Source organism: Apodemus sylvaticus, chromosome 5 (genome assembly GCF_947179515.1).
Source record: "Apodemus sylvaticus chromosome 5, mApoSyl1.1, whole genome shotgun sequence".
In the NCBI taxonomy this organism is placed as follows: Eukaryota; Metazoa; Chordata; class Mammalia; order Rodentia; family Muridae; genus Apodemus; species Apodemus sylvaticus.
The window spans coordinates 108,158,678-108,176,114 of record NC_067476.1 but is presented as its reverse complement, the minus strand read 5'-3'; the positions used below and the strand labels follow the sequence as shown (position 1 = coordinate 108,176,114).

The following is a 17,437-nucleotide window of genomic DNA, read 5'->3' as shown; positions in this document are numbered from 1 at the left end:
CAATTTCCTCACCAAGTCCAAAGGTGGTTACAAGATTCCATTCCACGTTTAATATATCAATTCCCAATACATACAAAAGCAAACAAGCTCAACAAGAAAATTACAGAGATGACAGTCTCATGTTTAAAGGACAAGCGTGCAGTGCAGTTTGTCTTTAAGTTGTGATTATGCATCTTTCCAGATGAGGATGAGTGTGCAGAGGGAAAACATGACTGTACTGAAAAGCAAATGGAGTGCAAGAATCTCATCGGTACCTACATGTGCATCTGCGGCCCTGGGTACCAGCGCAGACCCGATGGAGAGGGCTGCATAGGTAAGACTGTCCTGGTAAAGGTTGCTCAGCATTGAAGTGGCAGAGGGCAGAAGTGACCTGGGCTCTGAGTCAGGTTGGTGATGTGCTCCTAACCAAATATCGCAGATCATGGTGGAGAGGCCTTCCTGTTCTCTCCTCTGGGCTGGCTCGGTCCTGTTCTCTTGCCCTGTATTGCTGCCATGGTCACCCACCTTTGACCCTTGCCCTTTTGTTCATGTAGCCATCCAGAAGGTAGTTCTTCACACTGATTTCACTCACCATTTTGTTAACTCGGTTGTCTTGCTAACATCCTGTGCGAGGACTATTTCTAAGCCAGGGCTCTAACTTCAAGAAACCCCACTTACCTTGAGGTGGGCCCAGCATTGGTATTTTGAATGTGCCCAGGTGATTCCAATGTGTATCAAATATTGAAAACCACAGTCCTAGACCAGGGAAGAGCAAACTGCAGCTTCCAACCAAATTCAGCTTCTTTTGTGAATGAAGGTTTACTAAACACCTCACGTACCTCAGTCCCCCTGGCAGTTGGAGTTCCCGGCCTGGACCATCAGGTTTGGCTGCACAGTGGGGTTTTTAAGTAGTCTTCACATAGCTCTGAGTATTGTTTCCCCATTCTCCGCCTCTCTCAGGGAGCTCTGTGTTCTAGAGACTCGAAGCTATTCTCAAGTAAGAGAGGACACGGGGGAAGTTAGTTCATGATATTCAGATCTAAACATTCACCAGATAATCCAAAAATAATCTAGCTGTTTTAATGTTTTACAAACCTGTTAGGTTATGGATTGTTATTTCTCAATAATATTGCTGAAGTGATACAAACAAGCCATGCTGAATCTGAGGGTCAGTTCAGTTCAGACTAATGTTCCTGTGTCAACACGCACAGCTCACCGGCATCATTCTGATGACGTACTATGTCTCTTTAAAATGACAGTCAACCTTCAGTCTTCCCTCCAGTGTGCCAACTCACCTTTCAGGAATCTTCTTTATGTTCAGATGGGGCAAGATTTAAGTAAAAATTATGCATGCCCAAAATGCTGCCATTTGCATTTAGATATATCAAAATATGCTCAAGGATGCCTTAGACGAACAAAGAAAGAGAGTGGGAAGGAGAGATGACTTTTATTGCATAATCCATCTCTGGAAGGGGACATCAGAAATTGGCAGTCTGGAAGAGGGGTTTGGTGGCTAAGGAATACAGATGAAAGGGAGACCTTGATTTTTTTAATTCCTAATCTTTCCTGGATTTCAAGCCTTTGACCACGTGGATAGATTACTTGTTTACAAAGTACGCTGAGAGAGTGAGTGAGTGAGTGAGTGAGTGAGTGAGTGAGTGAGTGAGTGAAGGAGGGAGGGATCAAGGAAAAAATGTCAATCTTCCTATAAATGTCTCCTGACTCCTGTTCGCTGTCTACACAGATGAGAATGAGTGTCAGACCAAGCCCGGGATCTGTGAGAACGGGCGCTGCCTCAACACCCTGGGGAGCTACACCTGTGAGTGTAACGATGGCTTCACGGCCAGCCCCACTCAGGACGAGTGCTTGGGTGAGTATCTGAAGCTGGCTGCAGCCTTCTCTCACACTCCAAAGCATTGTTTCTGGTTTGAAATAAGAGAAGATGTCAAAAATCGCAAAGGAGCTGAAAACTCACCCCTGGGAGATGACTTAGGGACCCATCGTACCTTGGGCTCAGGACCTCCCTACAGCGAAATTCTTTCTTTGCTAATTGTACACGGAATTGCTAGCTTGGGGTTTCCTTCTTGCTGTCCTTTAAGGCCTTTGTGACCCGGTCCGCTTCCATATTGGTTTTGCCCCGTTTTCTATAGCATGGCTGTTGCAACTGTCCTTCCATACGTCTGGGGCACAAAGTGGTAAGCTTATCTGCACCCAGGCCTTTCTGCCAACTCACGGATTTCTTGTCTTGTTTCCATCAGACGCCTCCTTTCTCTCTCCCTGCCGTTTCCAGCTTTCGCTTCTTGCTCCTCTTCACCCAGGGTAAAGTGTTACAGCCTTTGGTTTTTATGTCTGACCAAATTCCTAGCGCCCCATGCACACAGAGCAGTCCCTCAATTCCTCTTTGCCTCGGAATGGCTCTTGCAGACAACCGGGAAGGATACTGCTTTTCCGAGGTCCTGCAAAACATGTGCCAGATTGGCTCAAGCAACAGGAACCCCGTCACCAAGTCCGAGTGCTGCTGTGATGGAGGGAGAGGCTGGGGACCCCACTGTGAGATCTGCCCTTTCGAGGGCACAGTGGCTTACAAGAAGCTGTGTCCCCATGGCCGAGGATTCATGACCAACGGAGCAGGTACTTCACTTTGTTCTGTTGTTGACAAAAGGTGGGAGCTCGATCTTTGTTATTAGTTTTTCATTATTAGACAAAAGTAGTTTGCAAGGAATGTATGTGTTTCACTATGGAAAATGATGGAAATGTGGAACTGACAATATAGGCTCGCCCTGTCTGACTGAGATGGACCTACAGTGCTGCAAACATTCAAGGCCATTTGCCAACAGTCCTTGGTCTAGTTGATTACGTTTCGTGTGCTTGGGTCCTTGCCTCTGCCTTGCACGGGTCTGGCAGAAATCAACTAGAAGATAGTTTACGAGCCATGAAATAAACAATCATCTAGTTCTACTCCACCAATACTCATTTTAACTCAAAGTTCCCCACGATAGATTTTATCAAAGAAGGACAAAGCCTGCTGGTGTGCTAGGAATGCGCACAATCGTGTCTGAAATGCACAAACCGCTTTCAGCTAGACATTTTGGTGCCTGTGAGGGTCAAGGGAGATGTCTGAGGCAACTGTGAAGACCTGCAAGGCTCGTGCCATTCCACTTTTATCAACACAGTTGGGGGCTAGTTGAGGGTTAGAAGGGCTGAGAAAGAGGGTCCTGTTGGTGTTCCGTTGTCCTCCTGGAGGGTGGGAGAGGGTTGAAGGAGGATAAAAGCAAAACCGTATAGGAGAATTAGTAGAAAAATGTCTTCCTGTTGGGAAAATGTGACTAATGACAGAATAAAGGCTGTGGATAAATGGAGGGAACTGACAGGAAAGATCCAACCTCTGGTTGGATGTGGAGATGAGACAATAGAGGACTCATTCCCTGAGACCTCAGGGTAAAATCTGCTGATTTTAGATGATTATTTGACAGTGAAGGTCTAAGAACTCATGCAAATTGCTTGTGTTGGTGCCTGGCCTTACTAGCCACCAGTGCACATTCTCCAAGCCTTTCTGTCTGTGATGGAGACATGAATAAGGATGCATTTTTCTAGCAAACTTCATAAACCTAGCCCCATCATCTACCCAAGAGGCCTGGTTAATTTCCATACAGAAGAGAGAAGTCAGTTCCATTCTCTTACCCCACGTTAGGTAATTTGATATTTTTCAGGATTAACTTCAAATAAGACAAAGAAAATGTTCAAGTTTCCTTCTTATTTTGAACATGCAACATCAGAAAGGAAAACTAGACTTTCCTTGTCCAAAGGGTTCTCTGCTATGACTCACTCATGTGATGCCCATGGGAGGCAAGAAAGATGGAGCAGAGGACCAAACACGTCTCTGTGCAACATTATTCTATGAATCCAGAAGAGAAAAATAACACAACTTTAGATGACCAATTATTTTAAGGCTTTCCCCCTCGTTTGAACAGCTTCTCATTATCACCTCATACAGTCCCTCACTGGCTGTTCAGTGTGCAATCAGTTGCATATGAATTCCTCTCTGTCTCCTTTTGATTTAACACTTTGATCCTCACCATAGGAACATGGTATATAAAATTTTACTCAAGTGACCCTTGTGTATCGATGTTGCCCACTGTATATTTAATGTATTTATTATCGTGATTTATATCTATCCTAGACATTGATGAGTGCAAGGTTATTCACGATGTTTGCCGAAACGGGGAGTGTGTCAATGACAGAGGGTCATATCACTGCATCTGTAAAACTGGCTACACTCCGGATATAACAGGAACTGCCTGCGTAGGTAGGTACTTCATTTCTAATGCTTTATTCCCAAGTAGAAATTTCAGGTTATAGGAAAGAAAACCCCACACCAAAAATCTAAAATGCATCTCTACTTTAATGGAAAATTATGAGGCAATCACCAAATGCTTCACAGAGTTTATAGGTGTAGATAGGGAGATTTCAGAAAGTCTTTCAAGTGGACTTGTACACTATCTTTCTTTGATCACAGATCTGAATGAGTGCAACCAGGCTCCCAAACCCTGCAATTTTATATGCAAGAACACAGAGGGGAGTTACCAGTGCTCCTGCCCGAAGGGCTATATTCTGCAGGAGGATGGAAGGAGCTGCAAAGGTAGGCAGTCTTCGGCTGTATCCACTCACCTGCCTCTGGCTATGCCTGGGAAGTCAGGAGACAAGCTGCCAGACCTACTTCCTTGGACTTAGTCCCTGTGTATTGGGTGGGTCCCTGAGGATTGAGCTGAGGCCAGGGAGGCTGCTCAAAGCCATCCCTGAAGGGCTTGTTGGTACCAACTCTCCGAGGCTCTGGTGAGGCTAATTCCCAGTTAAGCCCCCATCTTTTTCCATTTGCCTCATTTATTCACTCTCTGTTCAACAATGGTGTGGCCTAGGAAGTCTTCATACCATGATCATAGAAATGTGTCTGATTAATTAGACTAGTGTTTCTATCATCTATCTGTCTGTCTGTCTGTCTGTCTATCTATCTATCCAGATTTTAAATTTGAAAAATAAAGCCACCATACCTTGTAAGAACTTAACAGAGGGAGTTGTGGAATTGAGAAACATTACAACTCTGTGCAGAAATCTCAACTAGAAATTACCTTTTGTAAAATCTGTTGAATATATATTCAGCCCTAAACATCTTACTAAATAAAACCTTCAGATGTTCTTCTATGCAGACCTGGTCCTAGGTCCTAGGTCATTCTGTAGCCGGGGAAGAAGTCCCTGATTCTAGCACCTGCTCATAGCCATAAAATGTGAGCTTCACCTGGGATCACTGTGAACTCTGACAAATGTAAAGCCTTGGAGCAAGAGTTACATGTTTAGGGGAAACATCTCTTCTGTCTGCAGTTTGTAAGGAAACAAACTTGCATTTTTGTAATCCGTGGCAGTGGGCCACTGCAGATACCGCCTCAGTGTAGGCAATGGCTTTCCCAAAGATACACCTCTGTAGTCACCATCTGCCTCAGTGAACCCTGCCCATTCTCTGTAACTCTGGAATCAACATGCAACTTGTGCAGAACGTGGCATAGGAGAGAATGACTGGCATCTCAGGGGAGGGCCTAGTGACCCTCTCCTGACCTCTGCTTCTGTGAGGGAACATCTTCAGGCCTGACTGTGAGGGCTGCTTACAAGTAGCATCGGCCACTCTGATGAGGACAGTGACCACGCTGTTGGGCTCAGAGTCCTTACTTCACATGCCCTTCTCTCTGCTTATTCTCATAAACTCCAAGTTTGTTCATGCTTGACCTGTGGAAGTGTGCATGTCCCACTCACTCTGAGATGAAAACAGTTAGAAGAGAGGCTCTGGGAGGGGTGTTGTGGGACCAGTACCTTCCCCTCACTGGAGAAAGGGTGTGGGCAGGGAAGAGAAGAGATCAGGGTAAGATTCATGCCAGTATGGATATAGCACAGTGAAACCCACATTAATTTGTACAGTTCATGTATGTTATGGATTATAATATAAAAGGAAATGAGGTGGAGGAGATAGGAGGTGGGGAACAGCAAACTGCTGCTGAAAGGTTCCCATTAGTGGACTGGACAACTCTGAAGGACCACAGCACTGTTCGCTCGCCAGCTGCAGGTGAGAGAAGTCGGCCTCTCAGCAGGAGAGAGCTCAAGGAAGGTTCCTTCTGAGGATGGGCACAGGAAGGGACTCTCGGTTAGGACAGGGTCCCTCCCAGGCAGGAAGGCCGCGGGGAGCAGAGTTTGTGATAAACTCAGCACTCTTGAATTCCCAGGCATTTAAAAGTCATCCCTCAAGCCCAACATACTCGGTAGCTCTTAATCTGTCTTTAAATGCCTTTGGAACTTGAAGTGAGTCCAGAAGCTAAGACTGTGCGTACAGACTCTGTTAAGGTGGGAGACTGTACTGAGATGAAAAATAACTTTGGGTCTGTAGTGTAGGGGAGGGGCTTTTTGTTTTATTTGTTTTTGTTTCGTTCATCAAAATCAGCTAGATTTATTTATTTGTTTGTTTGTTTGTTTGTTTGATTCTTTATTTATCTTTCCTGGTTGTTCAGTTTTATTTCATTCAAAGAGAAACTACTAGCCAAAGAAACTGATGGCCTCATTTAAGTTTGTTCTAGATGCAGCAGAAAAGAATGAAGGCAGTGGTTCTCAGTCTTCTTCACCTTTACCTCAGCCTTCCTCAACCTTCCTTTAATACCTTTCCTCATGTTGGGGTGACCCCCCCCCAACCATAACATTACTTTTAGTGTTGCTTCATAACTTTAATTTTGTTACTGTTATGAATCATAATGAAAACAACTGTGTTTTCCAATGGTCTTAGGCAACCCTGTGAAAGGGCTCTCAACCTACAGGTTTAGACCAGCCAAATTGAAGGAACAAGTACATCTCTTTTAATATTTTCACTTAGATCTTTTCACTGCTATGGAGAATATTCAGAATGAGTTTTTACTTTGTTTTACAGTTCATTTAAGCATTTAGAATATCTTTCAAATAAGTTTGTTGACAAATCCCTACATTTCTTTAGCTAAAGGGAACTGCTAGACCTTGGATCCCACAGAGCCACTTTGCCCTTCCTTTCTCAGCCCACCACCTGCCTTCTTGCCAGCCCCTTGCTGTGGCTCTATGCTGCGCCAGGGCCCTTCAAGGCCTAGAGATGCTCCCTACCTGAGTCTGTTGGGCACAACTTGAATTCCATCTTGCACTTTCTTGCAGATCTTGATGAGTGTGCAACCAAGCAGCATAACTGTCAGTTCCTCTGTGTTAACACCATCGGTGGCTTCACATGCAAATGCCCTCCTGGGTTTACCCAGCACCACACTGCCTGTATCGGTAAGTAGGAAGGAGAGCCATGGATGGGACACAGATGGTCCTGTAAGAGACTTTTCTAATCCCTTTGCTGTGGGCTAACAGTACTTCACCTTCACCTGCAGGAGTGCACCTGTTGGATCATGCACACACAATAGCAAGTTATTGATACTATTTTTGGACTTTTCTGGGTCAACCTTCTCCCTTCCTTTCAAGCTTTGGGGGTGTGTCACTCTCCTCTTTTCTCCCATGACTTTCCCAGATAACAATGAGTGCACATCTGATATCAACCTGTGTGGGTCCAAGGGCGTTTGCCAGAACACTCCAGGGAGCTTCACCTGTGAATGCCAGAGGGGATTCTCACTGGATCAGAGTGGTGCCAGCTGTGAAGGTAGGTACTGACCTCAGCTGTGTCCAACTAGAAGCTCCTTGTACAGATGGCGTATGAGGCTGTCAACTTCCATGAGTTATAGGAATTAATATGTCTTCTGGATGTGCTGGCATACATCTGTCATCCAAGCACTTGAGAGGCAAGAGGCAGGGGGATTGCCACAAGTTGGAGTCAGCCAAAAAAAAAAAAAGTAAATAAGCAAAGAGGCAAAAATGAAGGAAAAGGAAACATTTCTAAGCAAGGAAAGCATCCAACTAAGTCCAGGCTGCTCGCACGGGTGCCATGTTTCAGAAATGCACTTGCTTGTACCAACAGCATGTGCCTCTTCTATGTAGATCGAGGTTGGTTTGTTTAGGTTAACAATTTAACTTAGTAGGACTAATAGCAAAACACCTCAATGTCTGACATTTGGGGCCAAAGCCCTTAGATGTCTTCAACATGGACAATACATGTAGGAAGTAATTCTTCCACAAATGTATAATTCACGTAGAAAGTTTAATTCTTATGATTTTATTTTCTTATTGATATTCCTTGGTTTCTAATTCCAGTACAAGTAAACACAGAGAGTTTCCAGAGCCATCCCACAGTGCTCTGTGACTTACAACATTTTTTATCTGTAGACTTTTGGGGGGGATCTCTGAATATTAGTGTAGATATTCTTGATGTTTTGAGAGATTACATTTTTAGGAGAAAGATTTATTTCTAGAGTTGCCTTTGAGCTTCACATGGAGATGGATGAGGCTTCGGAGAGCCTGAGAGACAGCTGCTGGTGGGACTCACGGGAGCCTCTGCTTCTTTTACAGATGTGGACGAGTGTGAGGGTAACCACCGCTGTCAGCATGGCTGCCAGAACATCATTGGAGGCTACAGATGTAGCTGCCCCCAGGGCTACCTCCAGCACTACCAATGGAACCAGTGTGTAGGCAAGTAGCTCCTCGTCTTTAAAAGAAGCCTGGTTGTTGACCCCTCACAGAGTCTGAACTTCCTCCTGAAGTAAAGTTACCAAGCCAACAATAGCCCCCTGAAAGTTTCTCTATCCCACTTGAAACCAAAGGGAAGTGATAATCTGACAGCATGTCATAGAGTGAGTGACTTTCGGACGTAATGGGGATAAGGTGTCCTTGGACTCCTTGACGCCATCATATCTTCCTCTTCCATTGCACTCTTAGTCATCAGCCCACACTGGGGATCTCTCTATGATATCTAGTTCCTTGAAGATTTACTTTAGTTCCAGAAGGATCATGGTCAGATCAGAATTAGTCAATTAAGGTTCAGCGTTCCCATTGCCCCCAAATCCCAAACAGGGCTCAGAAGGCTCAAGAAATAAGGTTATCTAGAATGATCACTGCTATGGACTGAAATGGTTCTCCCAGCGTGGTACTATACAGAGGCAATCTCTTGGACCGGCCCCACCTGTGTGCCCACTCTTAGCTTGTCAGAGGTTCACTCTTCCTGCTGGATGAGTTAGAGGTCAGGAACCATTAACTCTGTTCCTTTCTAGAAGCAAAGAGCAGATTTCAACTTTCAGCTGGAGGGGGACCCATTTGGCCCTATTATAATCAAAGATGGTATCTATAGCATACTTCATTCCTTATTTAAAATAGAGAAAAGAATATAGACAATATTATCTTTGATTTTTCTATTTTAGGATCCCTGTAACCTAAGGGACCTTGGATGGAGACTTGAGGTCTTTGGATTTAGAGAATTTTCAAATAGGCAAAGTCAGGCTAATGCCTGGATGGAAGGAGAGAGAAAGAGAGCATATATATCTACAAATAATACTAGACATGCACACACACACAATTGTACACACAAATGATGCAAAGTTTTTTAATTTAACAGTAAAACCCCTAGGCCTTCCACTTTTCCCACCTATTTACTAACTGCAAATACATGACATGAATGTAGATGGGAGATTGGGGGAAGAAAGAGGGTGGAGGCAGAGAAGGGGAGAGTAGAGGAGGGGGAGTATGGTCCAAGTACACAGTGCTCTTGGATGACAATGTCTTTATTAGACTCATCGCTGTGAACCACAAATATACACCAGTCTAAATAATTATTGGAGGGCTGGTGAATCAGCTGGGTGCATAGAGACAGGTACTGCTCAACATGCCAGCCCAGAAAAGCCTCCTAATGCTCACAAGATGGACGGTAGGAAGGTTTACTTAAATGAGTGCAAAACCTGCCTCATGTTACTTCCTCAAATGAACGCATGGAATCTCTCCCAGCCACAGAGGCTTTCATCACGGCTCAGACACTGGAGCCACAGCTGGTTTGGATAGGCATTCAGAGAGAAGCAGACATGCCACACCGGGAGGTATGACTTAGCCTAAGACTGGGCACCTGCAGCCCCTTGCAGAGTTTTTGAGAAGGAAGCACAAATGGGGCAGATAAATGGGGTGGACTCCCCTGTAGGATATCGGCCATCCTCAGGCCTACACATTCAAGGCCCAAGAAAAGCTTCTGAAAATGTGGTGGGTCTCTGCTTTGGGGACATCTATTGTGATCCAAGAACATGGTTAGCTATACAGTCTCTTCTCACCCCCTCTGAACTCCAAATTATAACCGCGGTCCTGCCTCACACTGAGGAAAACAGAGTAGTACTGGCTCTCAGCGAGAGCCGGCGTCTGAGGCTCCTCTTAGCGCCATCCTGGGTATTTTGCTAGGAGCATCTAAGCTCTGCTACCATATTTAGTCAGCATGAGGCAACCTCTCTCTCTCTCTCTCTCTCTCTCTCTCTCTCTCTCTCTCTGTGTGTGTGTGTGTGTGTGTGTGTGTGTGTGTGTGTGTGTGTGTGTGTGTCCTGTACTCTCCAAACTGACAATACTGCCTGAGTTCTTTTCTGAGCACTTACTTACCTACCTACAGGCCAGCTGGTCAGTCATGAGGAATGTGACCTAAATTCGTCCTTAGAATTCTGTGGCAAGTATCACACCTGCAATGTTGTCCTGTTTTCTCTGCAGATGAAAACGAGTGCCTGAGTGCACACGTCTGCGGGGGAGCCTCCTGCCACAACACCCTGGGCAGTTACAAGTGCATGTGTCCCACCGGCTTCCAGTATGAACAGTTCAGCGGCGGCTGCCAAGACATCAACGAGTGTGGCTCGTCCCAGGCCCCCTGCAGCTATGGATGCTCCAACACTGAGGGTGGCTACCTGTGTGGCTGTCCTCCGGGGTACTTCCGGATAGGGCAAGGGTAAGTATTATTCTTCCTGCCCTCAGTTAATGACTCTATAAATATTCATCACACACACACACACATATGTATGTGTGTATATGTATAATCCCAGCAGCACACAAGAGGTATACACACACACACACACACATATATGTATGTATGTATATATATATACGTACATATATATACGTATATACGTGTGTGTATATATATATATATATATATATATATATATATATATATATATGCCCTAGTAGAGAACTACACTTTGTATAATCCTAGGGGTTCATTCCAGTAAGCTTTGAAAAGATTTTAGAGAAGCACCAGTAAAGGGATATCCAGATTTCTAGAAACTCATAGAACACCCAACAACATAATGCAGACATGTGGTTCATATCTCACTGTACAGCTTCTGTCTCGTGTTTTTCACATCTTGCTGAGAGGTGATTGATTTCTCCAAGAACACTCCTCTGGGTTAGCCCAGAGAACTGGGTGCAGCCTACCCAGTTGAGCATACTGGGCTCTCTCTTGACTTACAATGCTTTCTTTCCTAGCTTCCTCCAGGTTGAGAATAACTTCTTTTGAATGTTTCTTACCACTTTTTAAGGCATCTCTTGTCCGTCGCTCTTCAATTTACGTCAGAAATGATTTTTAAAAGCACATTAAATATGAGTTGGAATAATTAATTGTATTTTCCAAGTAGAAAATTTTATGAATGGTATGAATATGTTTATGACAGTTGGGGTAGAGAAGGAACACTTTTTTATCAATGGCTTAAAATTTTAGTAACTTTTTAAAGTTAAGTTCTTCCCTAATGACTTGGGTGTATATCTAGTTTATGAATCTTTGTTTGTTCCTGTTTTTGGTTTTTTTTGAGACAGAGTTTCTCTGTATAACAGAGTCCTGGCGGTCCTGGACTCACTTTGTAGACCAGACTTGCCTTGAATTTACAGAAATCTGCCTGCTTCTGCCTCTCAGGTGCTGGGATTAAAGGCATGTGCCACCACGTCCAACCTAGTTCATGAATCTTAATGTATTAATTAGAACTCTCTCTTAATTAGAACTTTATCTTTCTTTCTTTGTCTCTCTGTTTCTCTGTCCCTGTCACACACACACACACACATACACAATCATATACACACTTATCCCAAATATGAACTCCGTGGGTTCTATGACACACTGGCTTTCGGGGACTTATTCCAGTCTGTATAAACTTCAAGGTAGAAGAATTCTTTGTGGGAAGCTCTTGGAATGCCAGCAGTAGGACCCAAATTCCCAGATGTCTGTCTGGCTCTCAGTTGACTCAGTATTTTCTTACAGTTTAATGCCAGAACCATTTTTCCCAGAAAAAAAAATTGTGACACTCCAAACTGGCTTCTTGCCAGTGGGATTTTGTAGCCACATTTCTTATAAGTGGTGCTCCTGGGACAAGAAAATATTGGAGAAAAGTTCTGAGAAAGGAGCCATGCCTGCAGATTTGGGATTATTTCCTGGAGCCATCGTACATAGATGCACACGTGGGCATTCCCTCCCATCCCCCATCATTTCCTTGTTCATCCATGTTCCATGCTGCTAGGCAAAGAGGGAAACAGATGTGTGCACTTAGAAGACCCCGGGAACTAGAAAGAAACTCTAAAGTATAGTGAGACCCAGAGATAAGCAGTTCCTTGGTGTTGTATTTTGAATCCTATGAACAAGCCTAGGAATGAGCTGTGGGGGACAAGTCAGCTACCATAGAGACACGGTTTAGTAAGGTTTGGTACACATTTTGTGGGAAAAATCCACCCTTTTATAACAGCGTTAGCCTCTCCATGATGTCACTTGGGAGGACTTTACCCCCAAAATAAGGGTTGTTTTAGGATAATTTCTAGGTTCTCAGTGCATTTAGAAAGGAAGCCTGACAAAATCAAATCAAATACTGTGTGGGTCTCACTCCATGACAGTCTTGGCTCCAACAACTGAAAAACAAAGAAACAAGGATTAGATCTCTCTAGGGCATGGGTCTGTTTATCCGCCTTCAGATGAGTCAACTCCAATGGCCTTAGTGGTTTGAAATGACTTGCAGTTAAACTGTTTCCCACAGTTGGGTAAGCGCTGCTCTGACCCATGCTGTATAGAAGAATATATTGTACGTCTTCACAGCATGGACCCATATCAACCCACAGACACTGCGTGGACTTCTCTTCCTACCGCAGTAACATCAGCAAGAGTAAACTGTCAAATAGAAGTGATTGCTGAGAATGAGATTAGGGAGGGATGATGGCGGTGTTGGCCTAAGACAAGAAGTGGCTCATAAGGACCCGAGGAAGAGCGCTCCACACCTGGGCCAGCAGGGGGCAGAAGTGATGGAGAAGGCAATGGATAGGCTATGGACACAAAACATAAAACACATCAGGATATAAAAAAAAGAAAAGACTGGGGTGGAGGGGTGGGGGGAGTAGAGGCAGCAGCAGGAGGGTGGGAGACACGGGAGAAAGAAAGCCACCACAACATACTGTGTCCGACTATACCACAATGCTATCCAACATGCTATATGATGATCTTAAAACTTAAAACATAAAAACCAAGGCCACAGCAGAGGAAGAAATATGTTGTCCAAGGAAGAGGCTCCAGATTATGGCCCAGCTGCCCACTTACTACTGACTCCTGGAGGTATAGCTGGCAGGGGACCGTCCGTACTCCCACAGGACAAGATTCATAAAAAGAGAAAACATGTTTCACTGACCTACTAAATCACATGATCTCACTCAGTTTTCAGTGTCTCCCCTCCCTGCATGAGTACTGCAAATGTTTGGCTGGGAGATGAAGGGACAAAGAAGTAGGCAAACGGATGTCTTGAGAGAAAGGATTCTATCCTCAGGGCACTGGGCATTAGGAGCTAAACACCTAGGCGCTGGAATGACTTTTAGAAGCAGATGACTGTCCAGTGGGCAATCTGTTATCAGTAGGGAGGCTGAATATCAGAGCTGCTGGATCTGACGGAAATTGCCTTGTGCTCCTTTCTACTGCAGCCATTGTGTTTCTGGAATGGGCATGGGCCGAGGTGGCCCTGAGCCACCTGCCAGCGGTGAGATGGACGACAACTCACTGTCCCCAGAGGCCTGCTATGAGTGTAAGATCAATGGCTATCCAAAACGAGGCAGGAAACGGAGAAGCACAAACGAAACGGATGCCTCTGACATCCAGGTATGTCAGGGTCTCCTTGTCTGCAGATACATAAAGGGCTCTCGGGCTCCTATACTTTCTTCCAAGAACACCTCAAAGAGTGAACAGTCTCCCCAGAAGGAAAGCCCAGTCATTCTCCTGGCTCTAGCAGTATTTTATAAGAGGCCATGGGGCTTGGGGTTTGTTTTATTTTATTTATTTATTTTGGCTGCCTCTTGATAGTGGCAATTTGACAGGTTTCACACACTTGCTCATTTCCTCTGTCTCACCAAGAAGAAAGTCAAACGCCTACCCGGTGTCTGCAGGCAGGACAAGGTCTGAAGTCAGGGACAGCAAGTGGGCAGAATGGCATGCCCACGTGGTACTTCCCACGAGGAGGCCAAGGTGTAGAAAGGGCTCCTCTACGGAAAAGAGCCAGAAGGAGTGGCCAGAAGGAGTGGGGGCGGGGAGAGAACTTGACTGACAGGAACACATGTAAAGTCAGAAATGCATTCATTCACCCAACTCTCTGGCTCCAGGCTGGGAGCATCTAAGAGGCGAGCAGAAATCTAAGTGAAAAGCACCGAACGTTAGCAGCTCATCACAGCCAGGAAGTAGGTTCATAGGTGTGTCCTTTAAAAGAGTTGGGTTCCTGTCAGTGAGCAAAATTAAAATAGCCATGTTCTGAGTCTGAGTATTTATCCTGCAACCCACCTACTGTGGTTTGGGAAATGAGATAAGTCTTTGAAAAGAAAACTCTGAAGCAAGCTCTTAAAAAAAAAAAATCACTGAGGCACCTGGTAGGCTTGTTAGAATGTGGTGCTTGGAAAAGCCCCAAGAGTTCTAGTTCAAGGGTCTGGGAGGTGCTAAGAATTTGCATGTCTAATGGCTTGCAGGCATGCTAAGGCCTCAGGGAGACCTACTGAGAGTCTGTTCCCCAATACAGGATTTTAACCTGGCTTCCTGCCATCTATTTAATTTTTTGAGAATACATTTGTGTCTTAAACAAAGTGCCTACAAGTGTGCACTTTTCATCTGTTTCAGTGTTTTCATCTGAACATACATTTCTACATGAGCAGAAAACTATATTTGGCTTGAGACTTGAATGGCTTTTTCTTCAGTATGAGACCTAAAAGACATATTTAGTTGGATTTAACCCATTGCCATGTGTTTTTCCAGGATGGGTCTGAGATGGAAGCCAACGTGAGCCTCGCCAGCTGGGATGTGGAGAAGCCAGCTAGCTTTGCTTTCAATATTTCCCATATCAATAACAAGGTCCGAATCCTAGAACTCCTGCCGGCCCTTACAACTCTGACGAACCACAACAGATACTTGATTGAATCTGGAAATGAAGATGGCTTCTTTAAAATCAACCAGAAAGAAGGGGTCAGCTACCTCCACTTCACGAAGAAGAAGCCAGTGGCTGGAACCTACTCCTTACAAATCAGCAGTACTCCACTTTATAAAAAGAAAGAACTTAACCAGTTAGAAGACAGATATGACAAAGACTACCTCAGCGGTGAACTGGGCGATAACCTGAAGATGAAAATTCAGATCTTGCTGCATTAATTCACCATCCAGAGACCAAAAAATTAAATGAAAAAGCAACTTTAGGTAGGTAGAATTATATTTTTCCCAAGCCAGAACCTTCACATCATGGTACAATCGTTCACCTAGTCAATCTGTATAAATGAGCACCATTCTCGAATGGCAACATCAAGGTACAGGGATGATCCTAGTTCAAACAACCACTTCCTCAGGCTTCTCGTGAGTAGCTCAGCTACCCCGTCATGTTTATTGATTCCTGAAAACTGGGACATGAATATCCGAGGTTGGCCGTTCATGCTGACGAGCTCTTTCCAGCCGCCGCACTGGAACACGCTTCCATTTGATGGACTGTTCCACGCCGGTCTTCAAATTTCGAAACTTTGCTTCTCCGAGTGCCAGTAGTAGGTTTATGTTGTCTGTTTGGTGCTAGTAAATTCTCCAAATAGATTTGTTGATGCACTGTAATAAGGACACAAGTTAGGAACCAAATTGCCAAGTACTCAGTTCAAATACTTCATTTCAATCAACCAAAGTTAGTTCAGTAGCTTATGTCACTTAGGAGTATGGTGCAGTACATGTAAGTTAAGTGTGTGTACACTGTAACGTGCTATTTTTATCATTGAAACATTTATAAACTACAATAATAAAGCCCTTAGTGTGAGGGTTTGTAATGGTGCTTATTAAGACCAAAGACTTGTTAAACATCTACAACAAATGGTAGTGGATTCTCTGAGACCGGCCCGCTTGCGCCCTGAGGTTGGGGAGGACAAGGAAACAGCCTCAGCCTCCAGAGGATCACCAGCGCATCCTCCATCACACAGCATGTGCAATATGCCAAAATCACTCTCAGTCATTCCTGTCAACAAGGGGTAATGTCACGATGTCACAATGAAGTGATCCTCCCCTCCCTCCCCATTTTAGTTTACACCTTGGTTTTGTGTTCGTGTGTGGATTGAGGCTGGAGGGGCCTTTCTGGAGGTGAAATAAAGTCTCCTGGGTTCAAAGTATCCTTGGTTTGTTATCTGTGGCTTCTGTGTTTGTGTAACGAGCACTAGGGGAAGAAATTGCATCTTCAGTTAGTCCCTTGATGGTGATTGCCGATTACTGATGCTTGGTTCGTTATCTGACATTCCTAGGAAGACACTTAGATTACAGCATCATTTCTGAAATGTGGCCTAATTAGTCCTGGGGCTTTTAAACTCCCTGATTTAAGAACTCGCAAATATAAAATTCAGTCATTCCGTTCAAGCGGCTGAACTTCACGCCCCTTCCCCTCAAGTCCACAGCGTTGGCATGGTGTTCTGTCCTTTCCCCTGAACATCTGTTGTTGGTCAGTGCTAGACTCATTACAGAGAGCTGATTGAATTGAATCCAACTGAACACTGCATCTCTTGGTTTTCAAATGTCCTAACTTGAAAAATGGTGGTTTATTTTAAATACAATATTCAATATTTAACTGTTAAGCTCATTTAGTTAATAGAAGGGGGGAATAAAAAAAAAAACAAATTCCCCAGGCCAGCAAAACAGTTTGTGGTAGTGAAAATAAGATGAATTAATTTTGTTACATGAAGGGAAGTCAAGAGTGGAATTTTCCAAGACGTGGGAAAGTCTTCTCAAACTCTTGGAAGCCGTATGCTAAGTAAGCCAGTGGAGTAGGCTATACTTTCCCAGGAGACACAACTAGTGTCGAGTGCTATGAGCCTCAGTTTAGCACACACCTTCATGAGAAGGTTACCCATGCAGAGGATGTACTTCAGTGCCCTGAGTTCAGCTAGGTTAGACAGGGGCACTGGTATCCATCTAATGGATACCATCTATGGATCTCTTAAAAAGTCTGTTGTTTTGGTTGGTTGGTTGGTTTGTCTGGGTTTTGATTTCTGGGTTGTTGTTTTTTTT

General features: G+C 44.4%; 1 protein-coding gene across 1 annotated transcript in view; it reads left to right on the top strand.

Annotated features, from left to right (window-relative positions):
* Fbn1 (fibrillin 1) overlaps window positions 1-16,548 on the top strand; it is a 198,915-nt gene extending 182,367 nt beyond the window's left edge. The window contains exons 56-66 of the mRNA XM_052183469.1: window positions 182-313; window positions 1,724-1,849; window positions 2,404-2,610; window positions 4,160-4,285; window positions 4,496-4,618; window positions 7,189-7,305; window positions 7,544-7,672; window positions 8,476-8,595; window positions 10,636-10,867; window positions 13,861-14,035; window positions 15,173-16,548. Coding sequence (XP_052039429.1) covers window positions 182-313; window positions 1,724-1,849; window positions 2,404-2,610; window positions 4,160-4,285; window positions 4,496-4,618; window positions 7,189-7,305; window positions 7,544-7,672; window positions 8,476-8,595; window positions 10,636-10,867; window positions 13,861-14,035; window positions 15,173-15,562 — 1,877 coding nt within the window. The 3' untranslated portion in view covers window positions 15,563-16,548. The remainder of the gene's footprint in view (window positions 1-181; window positions 314-1,723; window positions 1,850-2,403; window positions 2,611-4,159; window positions 4,286-4,495; window positions 4,619-7,188; window positions 7,306-7,543; window positions 7,673-8,475; window positions 8,596-10,635; window positions 10,868-13,860; window positions 14,036-15,172) is intronic.
* The last annotated feature ends 889 nt before the right edge of the window (window positions 16,549-17,437 follow it).